At 41.1% G+C, this 15140-nt stretch overlaps 1 protein-coding gene across 1 annotated transcript in view; it reads right to left on the bottom strand.

Annotated features, from left to right (window-relative positions):
• doc2a (double C2-like domains, alpha) overlaps positions 1–15140 on the bottom strand; it is an 85830-nt gene that overhangs the window by 48718 nt on the left and 21972 nt on the right. Inside the window, exon 3 of the mRNA XM_038708790.1 lies at positions 12890–12969. Coding sequence (XP_038564718.1) covers positions 12890–12969 — 80 coding nt within the window. The remainder of the gene's footprint in view (positions 1–12889; positions 12970–15140) is intronic.

Here is a 15140-nt window from a genome sequence, read left to right on the forward strand (position 1 = left end):
TTATGGTGGAAACAAAATGTGACATTTTAAAATCTATAAATGTAATATGCAGTGCAGCTCTCAGTCATTCTGTGTAACATCATTCCTGCTGAGGCAACACATATGCAGGCATGATTAAGTCTTCCCTCCTCTTTTGTCATGTTCAAAGGGAGAGAATGAAAAAAATGGCCAAAAACATAATGCATGTCGTTTTTGGGTCATTTTACAATCAGTAGCTTGTTTTGTTTTTAGCTTAACTTTCTTCTATATTTTCATTGCATTGCATTTTTTCTTATTATGCAAATAAACCTTTCTAAAGACATTTTCATTTGTTATTTAACTGCAAGCTAGATTTCAGAAAGTTTATAACAAATTATGCTTTAAAGAAGTGGTGGGGACATGTCCCCAGCGTCCCCAGTTTAAATGACATGGTTGGTCGGTCTGCTTTGTTCAGCCTGCGGCTCCCTGTGTTTGGAATCAGCTGCAAAATGTCCTGAATCTTCGGGAGCCGGTTTCACTGGTAAATACTTTTAAACGACTTGGAGGCTGCCATTCTAGCTGTAGATGTTATGGTTACTCAGATGGTCCTTGATGTTGATTACTTAAATAAATTAAATTTTGATATTTTATGACCATGTAAATTACCATTTATTCCTGATTGTAAATTGTTGTATGTTTTACGTTCTAATGTCTGCAACCGTGTTAATTGTGCTGCTGGACGTCTTGGCCAGGACGCTCTTGAAAAAGATATTTTTAATCTCAATGATTTGTTTTCTGGTTAATTAAAGGTATAATAATAAACTGAACAATAGAATCAGCAGATTCATCAATAATTAAAATGAGCAGAGGTGAAAGAAGTTTTTAAATCTTTTACTTGAGTAAAATAGCAATGCCACAGTGAAGAACTAGTAGTACGTCCTGCATTTACAATTGTACTATAGTAAAAGTACAAAACTATCAGCACCAAAGTATACTTAAAGAACCAAAAGTAAAAGTACTCATTTTACAGAATGATCTGTTTCAGAATGATGGATTCTAATTATTGATGAATGAGCAGCTGGTAAAGGTGGAGCTCATTATAATTAATTACTCTATAATAATAATATTACTCGAATGTATTTTGTTATATTAATCTGACTTTTCTATGTATTTACTGACAGATCACAACTCGCAGTCTTGTAATCAGATCACCATGTAAACTGTGACTCCCGACCTTTCCCCGGCTCACAGATCCTCATCGCTGACACGAACGCATGATGATTCAGGAGCGTAAAGACTGAGAGAGGCAGCAGGATGGATGATTTCCCCGCTTGGCCAAAGGATCAAATGCAACACTTGATTTCCATCTGTTGACCTCACACAGGGGAACACATCATCATGAGAAATTGCTCCTAAATTTATTTCAGCAGCTTTGACATTTGCGGTGATGGCTGGGAAATAGATTTTTTTTTTTTTCCTGCGATATTTTTCCTCTAAGAGCATTTTTAATGAGGCTGAGGAAGCTGGCAGAGGGCGAGACCTTACAGACGTGCCAGGTATAAAATCCTATCTCACAACTCTGATGATTTATGTTTAAATCACACCCAACGCTGCACTCAACGATCAGCCATAACATTATGACCACCTGCCTAATGTTGTGTAGGTCCCCCTTTTGCCGCCAAAACAGCCCTGATCCGTTGAGACCTGAACTACACTAAACCTCTGAAGGTGTGCTGTTGTTTCTGGCACCAAGACTTCAGCAGCAGATCCTTTAAGTCCTGGGAGTTGTGAGGTGCATCGGACTTGTTTGTCCAGCACATCCCACAGATGCTGGATTGGACTGAGATCTGGGGGATTTGGAGGCCAAGTCAAGACCTTGAACTCATCGTTGTGTTCCTCAAACCTTTCCTGAACCGTTGTTGCTTTGTGTCAGGGCGCTGAAAGAGGCCGTCAGGGAATACTGTTTCCACGAAAGGGTGTACATGGTCTACAACAATGCTTGGGTAGCTGCTACTCGCCTCTTGGAGCCTTGGCCGCCCGTGATCATCTTGCCGGTTCACAGCTTTTCCCTCCTTGGACCACTAGATACTAGTCTCTGCAGACCGGAATGGAGATGCTCTGACCCAGTTGTCTAGCCATCACAGTTTGGTCCTTGTCAAAGCCGCTCAAATCCTCACTTCTTTACACCTAAAGTAGGGTTTCTCTCTGCTAACCTTGCAAAATTTAAAGTCCTAAATTAAAACTGGAAAAAGTTGCTTTGAAGGGGCGTCCATGTCATTAATGTACTGCTTAGTGCTTATAAAACTTCATCAATTGATATTTACTAGTTTGCAAGTTGTCAGCAGTGGTGGAAGAAGTACTTAGATCAGATTAGTACAGAAGTATTACCAGCAAAATGTACTGCAGAATGGCTCCTTTCATGGTGTTATTATTATAGACTGTAACATGTTTGTCAATGTGGAGAATATTACTGGCTAGATTAGTAGTATAATCCTGCATCATATCAGAAAGTAAATCATGTGTCTTTGTGTCAAATAAACATAGTGAAGTAAAAAGTACAATATTTCCCCCTGAGATGGGGTGGAGTACTTGAGTGAATGTTGCAAGATGTATGCACGTACACTGATGCTTATTAAACGTGTCTTATCTCATGGAAGTCATAAAAGACGCTTCACATATTTAAAAACCGTGTTCTCAGAACTCAGAAGGAAAATATGTTAAAATGCAGCTGTAGTCTGTTCAGCACAGCTGGTTAGCTGCTAACATGCTAACATGCTAATCGTTTCATATTAAATGGTCCAATAGCCCTTAATTAACGTAATCACAGAGGCATGTTAATGTTTTAGCAAATTAGCATAAATCCAACTTGTAACACAGAGAAGACACTAAGATGTCCTAAAAGGGCCACCGTACCGAGGATAAGCCCGTTTCATTTAGGGAGCAAATTGAATTTTCGCTGGCGTCAGGACAAACAGGTTCACAGCTTCACAGAGGTGCTGAGGTTAGAAATGTTTGGTCTCGTGTGGTGACAGACTCACTGCTCCGTCTGTCAGACGCCTGTAAATAATAATAATATTCCCATGTTCAGTCTCAGCATCAGGGAACATACGATCCTTTGATTGTCCTTCATGCTCACAGCAAACTGCCTTCACAACACCGAGTTAATCCACCTGTTCGGGTCTGAAACTCAAACTTCTTTCTCTGCTGCAGAAAAGAGCTGATGTCGGGTCGGTCTTTAACATTCAAAGCGGGTCCTCAAATAAAGAAAGCGCAGGAGGAAACGGAGGACACAAAGTTCAGCAGGTGCTCAGATTATCTCTCATCGCAGAGATAATGAAGCCGCATCTGTTTGTGTGTTTTCCTGTGATGTTGCTCCTCTCTGGGATACAGTCGTACTGTTTCGACTGCAGCTGCAGCGCGAGCAAGGAGGAATCAGGTCACAGAGTGGACAGACAGCAGTACAGTATTTTAAAGAGGTGGTATTCTGCTTTTTGACTTTTTCCCTCTCCTTTGTTGAGTTATAAACCTTTTTTGTGCATGTAATAAAAAAACTTGCAAAGTGAAAAAGCCCAAAGGGAGTTCCCATCTCCCACAGAAAACTCTGCTCTGAACTGAAAGCCGCTCGTTTGTAGTCCAGCCGCTTCCCTTTCATCCCTGTGACGCCACAGGGATAAAAGCTAAATGCGCCTCATATAACGCTCGCCAAGCGGCTACTCCGACACGCCCTCAGAAACACTCACTGGCCCTCTTCTCTCCTCGCTGACCCGCCCTTCTCTGCTTCTGATTGGCTAGTAGTCCTTAACTAGGAACTGAGCATGTGCAACTCCCAACAAAGATCATTTAGAGACAAGATGTATCACTCCATAGCTAAAACGAAGCCTTCAACACAGGCTGAAAAGAGGAGCTGCAGCAATGTGCAGTAGGACAAAAATATTAAAACATGTAAACCTGTTCTGGTACAACCTCTAAATAAGATTCTGAACCTGAAAATGAGCAGAATACCACCTCTTTAATATGTACATGTTGTTCTTTGTATTATCAGCATCCGGAGACCCCAGACCAGCACTAAGACTGTACAATCCTCTAAATAACCATAGTAACAGATACGGTCTCTGCATCACTTTACATTTTTTAATTTAATTTCTGTGCAAGGGACCAAGTTTTTCTTATCTGGTTTTGGGTCTGCATCAAAACTTCCCCTTTTATTTCCTCTTACACACTCTGTCGGACAGGAATTTCAAACAAATCTCTGTGGGTTTGAACAATCTGAGGCTACACAGTATGAGTTGGCGCCCATCAGCGAGTAACCAGCTCCAGGAACAGCTCCAAAATGTAATTCTTTGTTCGTTGGTTAATGGCAGAACTTAAATCTTAAGTCTTTTTTGACATTTGTTGACAAGTTTTTTTAGAGATCCTGGAGCTGAAAACAAAGATTTCTTAGTAACAGGGATATTGATGGTAACTTCTTGTAAATTGGCAGTCTTAACTGCAAGGCAGGAAAAAGTCAAATAGCTGCTCATTGTAACTTGCAAAGTTTTGCGTCTGTGCGACCTCGTACCTCTCAGACAAGTCAACTGGGATCATTGGGCAGTATTTGTTGGTGCAAACTATTTAAGGCCAATTTCTACTTCTGCGTCGAGTCTACGTCGTAGCCCACGGTGTCGTGAGCATTTATACTTCTGCACATGTGTCAAGCCAACTAACTTCTGTTTTAGCCCTCCGCTAACATGAACAAGACCAGAATTTAAATTATAATGCAGTAATTAGTAGCTTTTTTTTTTAAACTAAATTAAATTTTTTTGGTCAATGCACATTTGTTACTTCTATATTTAAACTGCATTGAATATTTTGTTATTGTGCAAATAAACCTTTCTCAAAACATTTTCATTTGTTATTTCTTATTTTTTGTTGCAAGCTATTGGTCAGAACATTTTTAAGAAATGCTTTCCAGAAGTGGTGGGGACATGTCTCCAGCGTCCCCAGTGTAAATGACACCTGCTAAAAATTATCCACCGTTTTACAGCTGCTGCTAGTAAAGTTAGCTTGAAATCACGGAGCACTTCCTGGAATCCGGTTTGGGTCTCGCAGTTGTTCCCGCTGAAAAGTGTAGGGAAGCGGCTGTTCTGTAGAGAGCAGCTGGACGTTAGCTTGATGTACGTTTGTCAAACCAGACAGCTAATCCTCAAAACTGAAGTCTTTTCATATATCTATGATTTTCACATGAAGCATAAATCTCATCTTTGTGTCCCTTTTTTCAACTAAGTTTAGGAGCATCCTGTGTTAATGAGCTCATTACTGCCCCCCTGTGGCTGTAGAGCAGAAAACATCCACTGGCACTCGACAATTGACTCTTCACTGAGCCACGCCCTGAATACACAGCTGGCCAATCACAGCGCAGTATAGGACTCGCTCTCACTGAGGTCCGACACTTTCGTGGCTGCGCTCCATTGACTCTAATGCAAAAAGAGTCGTTTTCTAGCTTTTTTATGCTGTATTTATCTAAGATCTGTTGAAACGCTGTTCCTGGAGCATCTTGTAATAGTTAAAGTCGCTACCCAGAGAGGCTGAAGGGAGAAGTGCGATTTATTCTAAATCAGGTCGGCTGAGTCAGTGAACTCTTTTAAGTCCCTTCTTAAAACATACTTTTATAGGAGAGCATTTCCCGATCTTATTTGACTTTATTTTACTAATTTTATATTAATTTTTCATGCTCTTAACTTGTTTTTTTGTATTATTCTTTACACTTGTTAAAGCACTTTGTAACTTGTTTTTGAAAAGTGCTCTACAAATAAGGATTATTATTATTATTATTATATTCTCTTTCCAAAAACTGAAACAAATCCAGAAAAATGTCGGCTGTGGATCCAGGAAAACAACAACACAGCAAAAAAAAAAAAAAAGCTAGAAAATGACCAATGGAGCACAGCCATGAAAGTGTCGGACCTCAGTGAGAGCGACTCCTATACTGCGCTGTGATTGGCCTGATGCGTGTTCAGGGCGTGGCTAAGCTAACACAAAGGTGAGTTTTATTTCTTCTGAGACGTGTTTTCAAACAGAAGGTTCGGAAGAGAAAAGACTTCGAGGACTAAACTGGCTGGTTTGGTCCACACATACACCTTTCTTCAAGTCTCGCGAGTGGGGCAGTGGCCACATGGGGCTAAAAAAGCCCTCGTTTCAAAAGGACTGAAGCAGTATTTTTCATCACCATGCTTGTCACTAGTCAGGACTTTGCATTGATAAGTATTTCCCTTGCGCTCAAAAAGGGGTTAAATGTGTAGATCTCAATGATAAGAGAGCGTGAGAAATAAACTTGTGTTCTTCAGGTGTATACAGTCCACTGCATGCAGAGACAGTGTTTTATATAAATAACGCTCCACTCAAAAGGATGAGGCTTTATTGTTATCAGCAGGAGATTTCCCTCGGATAATAAATGAAATCTGCTCTCATCCTCAGGGGGAATTGTTTCTCCTTTATTCCCGCTCCACCAGGTCCAGAATTATGGAGGCTGTCTTGTCAAATATGAATAAAATCCCTAATAATATGTCAGAGCAAATTCAGGCTCATTGAGCTGCTCTGTGGTCGTCTGCACAGATTAATGTGTGATTTGATCACATGGATCGTAATAACACCGATGATAGTAAATCTGTGGCAGTGAATTTGTCTGTCTGGTTTCTGGGCGTCCGTCTCGTTGACCCGTTGAGTCCCAGCGCAGGTGCTAAATGTTGGGAGGTGAGATAAGAAGCAGCGGAGCGTCGGGCCGCTGGAGGAAGCGTGGTATTGTTGCTGAGGACGGATGACAGAAATCCCTGCTGAGCCTCCTGGATGATGACAGATACCTGCACGCACTCGGCTCAGTGACGGCTCAGTGGGTGTCAGCTCCCACGGTCCTTAACTGGGCTCCTGCGTGAGAGTTTAATAGAAACGACTGTAGATTTATGTCAGGGGTAACACATGTTTTGGCAATAAAGCCAGAAAAAAACAGTTATATGTGTAGCGAATGGCGACGGATGAAAAGTCTGGACCTCTGTTATGGATCCGTCAAAGGTGATCCAGATAATAAACCATGGGTCTCCAAATCTGTCAAAAGCATAATTAATCCACGAAATATTAGCTTCAATTAAGGTAACACAGCTCAATACAGAGTACTTCAATAACAAGCTAAAAAGGAACTTAAGCTTGCAAAACTTAATTATAAGGACAAAGTTGAGAAGATGCTGAGCACAGGCAACTCACGTCCTGCATGGGAGGGTGTGGAAGCCATGATGGGGAGGCAGTCTAAGAAGTGCCCGATTTCCTTTAATGGCATGTCAGACCTTGCCCTTAAATGAACTGAACACTTTTTATAATTGTTTTAATATTTCTGATTTTAGTGAGGAGCTATCAGTTTTTAATAACGTTGCCCCTGGGCTGGGTAAACTCCCGGTTGACAGAAACAAAGTCCTGACACTCTTCAGAGGTATAAAGGAAAGGAAAAGTCCCGGCCCCGACAGCATTAGAGGCCGTATATTAAAGAACTGTGCTGAACAGCTGGCAGACATTTTTTGTCTTTTGTCCTTACATCTCCACACCGTTCCTCGCATTTGGAAATTATTGTTCCGGTGCCTAAAAATAAAGCTCCCGAGTCTCTTAACGATTTGAGGCCTGTGGCGCTCACGTCCCAAACTATGAAGACGTTAGAGAAGATCGTGAAGGACGAACTTTTGAACTCTGTCCAGGATCTACTGGATCCGTTTCAGTTTGCCTACAGACCGAACAGACCGGAGTGGAAGATGCAGCATGTACTCTTTTTAACTTGATCTATACCCAGAGTTTTGTGCGGCTGCTTTTTATTGACTTTTCTTCAGCTTTTAATTGCATCCAACCACATATTTTAGCAGGGATTTTAAAGAGTACTTTTAATATCGATCCTTGTCTTATCTTTTGGCTGATGGACTTTTTAACTAATAGGTCTCAACGCATTAGAGAGTGAATAGCATTTTATCCTCCACTGGTTCCCCCCAGGGCTGCGTCCTCTCCGCGATCTTTTTTATTTTATATACATACGCACGCCAAAGCCAGCACACCAGGCGACATATCATAAAGTTTGCTGATGACTCAGTGATCGTGTCGCTGCTGAGCCACTGAGTGGTGCAAGTCATCTTTCATTAACATTAACGTGAACTAAAGAAATGCTGATCGATTTTAGAAAGAACCCCCCCCCCCCCCCCCCCCCCTTCTACCCTCATTAACGATCAAGCTATAGAAGCGGTGACGCAATACAAATATCTTGGTATTATAATTGATGACAAACTCACTTTCGAGCCACAAGTTGACGCTGTCTGTAAGAAATCACATCAACGTATGTTTTTTTATTGTAAACTTTTATGAGGATGTTTTATTGTTGTTATTGAATCTATTCTTTCTTTTGCCTTTGTGAGCTGGTTTGGGTCTCTCACGCTTAAAAACAAGCAATACATAGTTGCTATATATAGTTAAGGTGTGTGGCAAAATTTCCCACAACCCTCTGACTGACTTAAATTTGGTATACGAGACAAGGACCCTCAAGAAGGCACAGTCAGTCCTGGCTGACCCAAGTCACCTCCTGAACAGCTGCTTCATTTTGTTGCCGTCTGGCCGCAGATTCAGTCTGCCTGAATGCAGGACAAACAGACACAGAAACTCTTTTGTCCCTGCTGCTATAGGCTTTTTTAATAAGTCACTGTGAGTTGTGGACTTCTGTGTAGAATGTATTCATTTTTTTACTGATGTATGGCTGTTGTTTTGTATAACATGTATTATTTATGTCACATGCTGCTGCACAACGAATTGCCCCCCGGGGATAATAAAGACTCCTTGAACTTGAAGTTTGAAGGAGCTACCGGCTGCTGCTTCTGCAAGCATCCCATCCCCCTTGTGAGTTCTATAAAGGTCGTGAAAGTGTTACTGAATCCGTATCATATCATCATCGATATGCACACCAAGGTACTTGGAAGAGTTAACCTGAGTAATGGGTAAGTTGTTGATCACTACAGGCCTGGTGTCACTTGTGGGTCAAACACCATCTCTGCACGGTTTATTCATGAAACAGCAGGGAGAGGACACCACAATGTTTTTTTTCCAATTTTGGATTTCCAGTTTCCTCAGCACCTCCTTCTATCTCCATATCTAGGTCCAAGTCCTGCCGGGGTTTTTGGTGATATTTTATTTTCTTACTTTTTTAAGTGTGTGCAGTTCAGACATCTGACAGTTTGTAAATCAGATCAATTAGCACAGCAGGAAGTGTTCACCTGTGGATGTCCTTCAGGTAAAACTTACTACATTCCCAGACTGGCTGTCAGACTGTAGGACTGCCGCCTCAGGGTAAAGCTACAAATATGATACAGTATTTTCTATGAGCACCAAATCACTGACTCCTTATCTATTATCCATATTGATTAAACAAGTACACCATTTTCACACAAAACTGACAGACCTCCAGCCTCTCTGCCTAGGCCTACTATATATACACACACTTCTTAAAAGCATTTGTTAATAATGTTGCTTGCAATGAAAAACTAACTGAAAATGCTTTAGGAAAGTGCAGAATATTTCTCCAGAACTCAGGAACTTAAGAGTTTAATGCTCAGAAACGTCTGGGGAGGACTCCCAGACTGCCCACTCCTATATTTCAGCGTTGAATATTACTTCAGAATAGAGTTAAAATATTATTAACACAGAATTGTGCATCATCACATCTCCTGAACCAAGTAATCTGCGCTCTTATGGGATGTGGGATTGTTGATTGTTTTCCTCACTCACTGCTATCTTTTTTCCCCAAAACATAGATGCTCAGACTGTGTAAATGATCATGCAGCCCTTTGCTCTGGGCCAGACGTTAGTGACTGTCTTAGGAGACAGAACCTCCAGCTGATTCTGTTGCAGTACTTCTCTGTTTATTCTCTTTTGTTAAATAAATTCTTCAAAGACAACAGTTCGTTGTAACTCAATTATTTGCTCAACCCCTCACCAGGAATACAATTTCCACCACAGAGAGCAGAGATATTTTTAGCTACTTACTCATTCAGTCGGTCCAATATTGTTTGCCACGCTTTTTCTTGCTGTTTTGATACAGTGGCCGTGTTTCTTTCTCTTTTTTAAAACATTATGTTCATCGTAAACCTTCTTCATTCGATGTTACTCACTATGTGTAAAGTATGCTGCATGCGTTTTTTTTCCATTTCAGCATCAATGAATCTGTGATCGACCGTGTGGTCTCTTGAATAAAGCTTTTGACACCCATTTATCTGAATTACTTACACCTGGCTTGACATAGTCGCTCCTCCTGAGCCTGGTTTGGCCTTCGTGAAACTGATAAAGCCAGGATGCACTGATCACACAAGGTCAAGCCTAGCTTTATCTCTTATCCTGGATTTCTAAATTCTGCTGTTGTGAAACAGCCCTCTGAGCAGACAGGAAACAAAGCAAGACACACCTGACATGGACAATTTCAAAATAAAACAGGAAACAGGCAGACACACAGACCAAACCCTGACACCCGCTGTTATCACAGATGTCACAACGAGTCACCGCTATTGTTGTTGCTCACCTCGTCACCAGAGCAAAAAACTACTTGGCAATGCTTCTGTCTCTGATTTGGTTCGTGATGCAGAAAATTTTCAAGGATGCAGGAATAAAGGTCTCTAAAGACCCCAGACCTCCCCTGGATCAGGTTCAGATCGGTTGTTTTTACACATGCAAGGAATTTGTTTTGGTAACTAGGTGCACAACAACAATAAACAAAACCTATATAAATTCACTTAAATTCCACTTCTTGATGATGAAAGCCTCAACGCTTTATGGCTGATGGCAATTGTTTCTTCCTGTAGAATATGAGTTAACAGTTTGAGTCCAGTATGGAGGCTGTTACAGGTGCTCTGTTGTTTTGTTTCTATAATACCTTACCCTGTATGCCCTTTTAAAACGATATGCCCTGCAGCCACGGTAGCCTTGATACTACTCCGCCTCGTCCCTGTCAATACGTTTTTTAGACACCAGTGTCTTTTGTTGAGATCCTGAATTCTTTTGGGCTGAGCTGACGTAAGAAAGTTCGATAAATTAGTGAACGATTAGGACAAGAAACTATAGTCGGGCCATCGGGAGCTCCGGGTCGCTCTGTGGGCCGCTTGAGAGCCTAAACAAGATTCTGCACCAGCCCACATCCTCGACATGCTCAACACCAGTTCAGCTGTTAGTTGAGGATCTGCAGCTGAAGCCGTAAGACATAAGACAATATGGACAGCAAGATATGGGTATTTAGCAACATGTTCATCTTTTCATAAAGTCATGATCTTTCTTACTCAACAATTTTCATTGTTAAGTAAGAAAGTTCATGTGTACGAGCGAGAGAAAGAGTGAATATGGACGTGGTATGAAACCTTTCTGTGAACCTATGTTCATTGTAGGTCTCAACAACATAAGCCCCACACACAACTTTCTTCATTTTACTAGAAAGATTTTATATTTATTTCTCCCATCAACTTTTATTATGGAGACAAAGTCAGAGAGAGTCGGAGAGTCTGTCTGCAAGAAACATGTTTTACATCATTTATCGTCATTTCTATTCAGTCACATGTGAGGCTGCTCATTTCTATGTTTAGTCCAAATAGACGTCAATAAAACATGGTAAACACGTAGCCTAAGGAGTCGGACAAGTCACTAAACTGCACTAAAGTCTCTAATGAAAATAAAGCCTGCACATCCAGCAGATTCCCATACTGCATCTGATGGAAGCAGCCGGCGGCTCTGTGAGTAAAATCAGCTCCATAATTAATGAAAGCTGCTGCGCTACAAAAAAATCGTTGGATTGATATGATGGAACTCATTGATTAATCGGTGACAAGTGATGTGACTTGCAAATAAAATGTATGCAGTAGTGTTAAATGATATCAGATTACATCATTTCAACTTCCCTTAAACATTTAGCCTGATCATATTCTGGCTTATGCAATGACAAATTCACAATCAATAAATCTAAATGCAGATAATATCAGCATTGTGCCAGTAGAAATGATCCTGTGCCTCTGAGCGGGACACACAGTAACCTGTAATTATTCATGCGCAGGTGTTTGTTAAACAGGTAACAGAGAATCATGCTGCTCTGATTGTTAACTGTGAGACTTTATTAGTACCAACACAATGCACATGTGTGCAGACACAAACTCCATCAAACGTCTCTACAGCTTTCAGAGCCGACTGATCCAGCTGTGATCAGCTGCCGCCGTCATCAGAAACTGACCTCGCTTCACATGACGCTTTGGAGGAAAGGACGTCTCTTGTCTTCTCAGCTGATTTATTACCTCAGTAAACACTTTCCTGATGAGTTTATGGTCTCAGTCGCTTCAAGTCTTCTTCAACACAGCATGATGTTCATTTAGTAAATTATGGTCCCATTTAGAGGAACAGAGACCAGGAAGCAGGGGAGGCTTTTGGGCGGGGCTACAAGGTGATTGACAAGTCTCTACCATGACAACCTGTTAATCAGGATAGAGGCGACTCGTATCTGCTCGGCTGTTAAATTTTCTGGTAAGTACATTAGTACAAATTAATATCACAGCTAATGTGAATTACAGATGCACATTGTTAACCAAGCTTGCTAGCGCCACCCTCTCTTCCAAATATGGTCAAGTTCAGTGCCTGAAATTCAACAAACTCAAGGCTTCAAAATGGTACTCCACAAACCAACGTCATTTTATAGACTGACCTTCTGTTAGCACCCCTAACTGTGACTGACTGCCAGCGTCCCTGAAGTATGGTTATGATTTTTGACAAGCACCTAATTTGAAACGTACTGAGGCCTTAAAGCAGTTGTGGCTGAATGTGAGCAAACCCCTCTCTCTGATGTAAAGCCTGAAACCAGAAGAACGGAGGCTGTGGTAGCAGCGTGTTAACACCCATGCTTTGAAAACGACCTTACCTTGGCCCGGAGCACAGTGCAGTGCAGCTCACTGGAGCTCTGCTCGTATCGCAGCTCAAACTCAAGGGTTCCCAGAGCAGCTGAGGAAATAACACAAGAGGAGAAAGACAATCATCATAACTAATGAAAAAATAACATGATATGCAACCATCGCATCAGCGGACAGAAAAATGACACTGTTGAAAATCTGTCAGAATAAATTGAAAGCATGCAAGAGAACAGAGAAACATCTCAGGGACACCATGCGTTCAGAAGATGGAAATCCAATTTAGTGGAGCAGCACCTGTCACATGAATCTGAACACAGCACATCACATGTCAACACGGAAAATCCTCTTAAAAGGAGAGCAAACACATTTGTCAGGGCTTGTTATACCCATGCATACATACTGCGGAGAAAGGTACAAACATGTTCATACTAGAAACACACGCAACATGGTGTTCTTCCATTGCAGTTATATAAGATGGTACATAAAGCATATGATTCACAGGGATTACAACAAATGTATTTTAGGCATCAGCTCTCTTACATACCAACAAACCGCTGCTTACACAACATACTGTATTGTTATGCTAAACTGTAAGCTGCTCTGCGGTATTTCAACCAATGCTGAAAACAGACAGCTGGAATCTTGCACCTTCCTGGTTAAATTCTGATGACCTCAAACCGGCCGATCTGTTACCATTTCCTGTTGGAAAGTCAATCCATCGACTACAAACGACCATGTAAAGCATGGAGCACATAAAATGACCGTGAAGAGACACAAAATAACTACAAAGGGACAACTACAAAGAGATGACTACAAAAGGATGACCACAAAGAGATCTACAATGACTATAGAGATGCACCATGACTAGAAAGAGACAAAAACGACTACAAAGTGACAAACAAACAGAGACGACCACAAAAAAGAGATGCAAAATGACTAGAATGACAAAAATGACTACACAGGGACGATTACAAAAAACAGATGCAAAATGATTCACAAAAACAGATGCACAACGACTTCAGGGATGCAAAATGACTATAAAAGAGACAAAAACGACCACAAATAGACGACTATGCAGAGAGACAACCACAAAAAATTACGGAAATTGATTAATAATAACAGATGCCCAGACGACTACACAGAGATGATTACAAAGAGACAACCACATGGGGATATCTACAAATTCATGACCCCAAAAAAGGGATGCAAAATGAATCACAAAAAGAGATGCAAAATGACTTCAGGGATGCAGAAATGACTAGAAAGAGACAAAAATGACTAGAAAGAGACACATGGAGATATCTACAAATTCATGACCACAAAAAAGGGATGCAAAATGAATCACAAAAAGAGATGCACAATGACTTCAAGGATTCAAAATGACTGGAAAGAGACACAGGGACGACCACAAAGAGACGACCACATGGGGAAATACAGAAATGCAAAATGGCTAGAAAGAGACAAGAATGACCACAAAGAGACAATCACATGGAGATGACCACAAAAAAAGAAGAAAAAAAAGGCACAAAAAAACCCAACAAATCATTCACAAAAAGACAAAAAATGACCAAAGGAGACGTGTTGTTGGTGGTTATCTGGTGTCTCTCAGTCTGGGGCTCTTGCTGTTATGTTGGGTGGTGGGGGCCCTTTATATATCTGTGCTCAGGGGCTCATTGTCTCAATAATCCATCCGTGGCTGCACTAGTTTTCGGTTCCCAGAGAGGATTTCTGGAAAGATGAAACAGGTTCCTGTTATTTCTTCTCTATAGCTGAATTAAATTAAGTGGGTATCAGAATCACAGCTGCTGTCTGAGAGTCACTCAGATCATTTGCATTTTATTTCTACAACACTGGCTCTGCATCAGAAGCAGCACATCAGCAGCAGCTTTACTCCTGCTCCCGTCTCTACAGTCTGCTGAGACCCACAAAGGACATAAAAAGATGTTTGGGGTTGCAGTTATGCAGTGAAGGAAAGTATCTAAGTACAGGGCATTTACTCGAGGACCGTCCTTAATTATATTCCTGAGGCATTTTCATTTTATAGTACTTTATATTTCTACTCCACTACATTTCACCAGAAAATATTGTTCTCCTTTACTACATTGGCTAAATATGTATATGGTTTCTAGGTCCAGCTCGAGCAGCTGCAGCAGTGAAATGCTGCCGTAACGTTGATGCTTCAGAATTAACAATCTAATAGGATCAGATATCAGCCACAGGAGACATGATCTGAAGAGCTTTGGCTTGGCGCTGTTGTCTTCT

The sequence above is a fragment of the Micropterus salmoides genome, unplaced genomic scaffold, assembly GCF_014851395.1.
Source record: "Micropterus salmoides isolate LMB-PRFRI ecotype aquatic unplaced genomic scaffold, ASM1485139v1 Ms_hic_scaffold_10, whole genome shotgun sequence".
Classification (NCBI taxonomy): domain Eukaryota; kingdom Metazoa; phylum Chordata; class Actinopteri; order Centrarchiformes; family Centrarchidae; genus Micropterus; species Micropterus salmoides.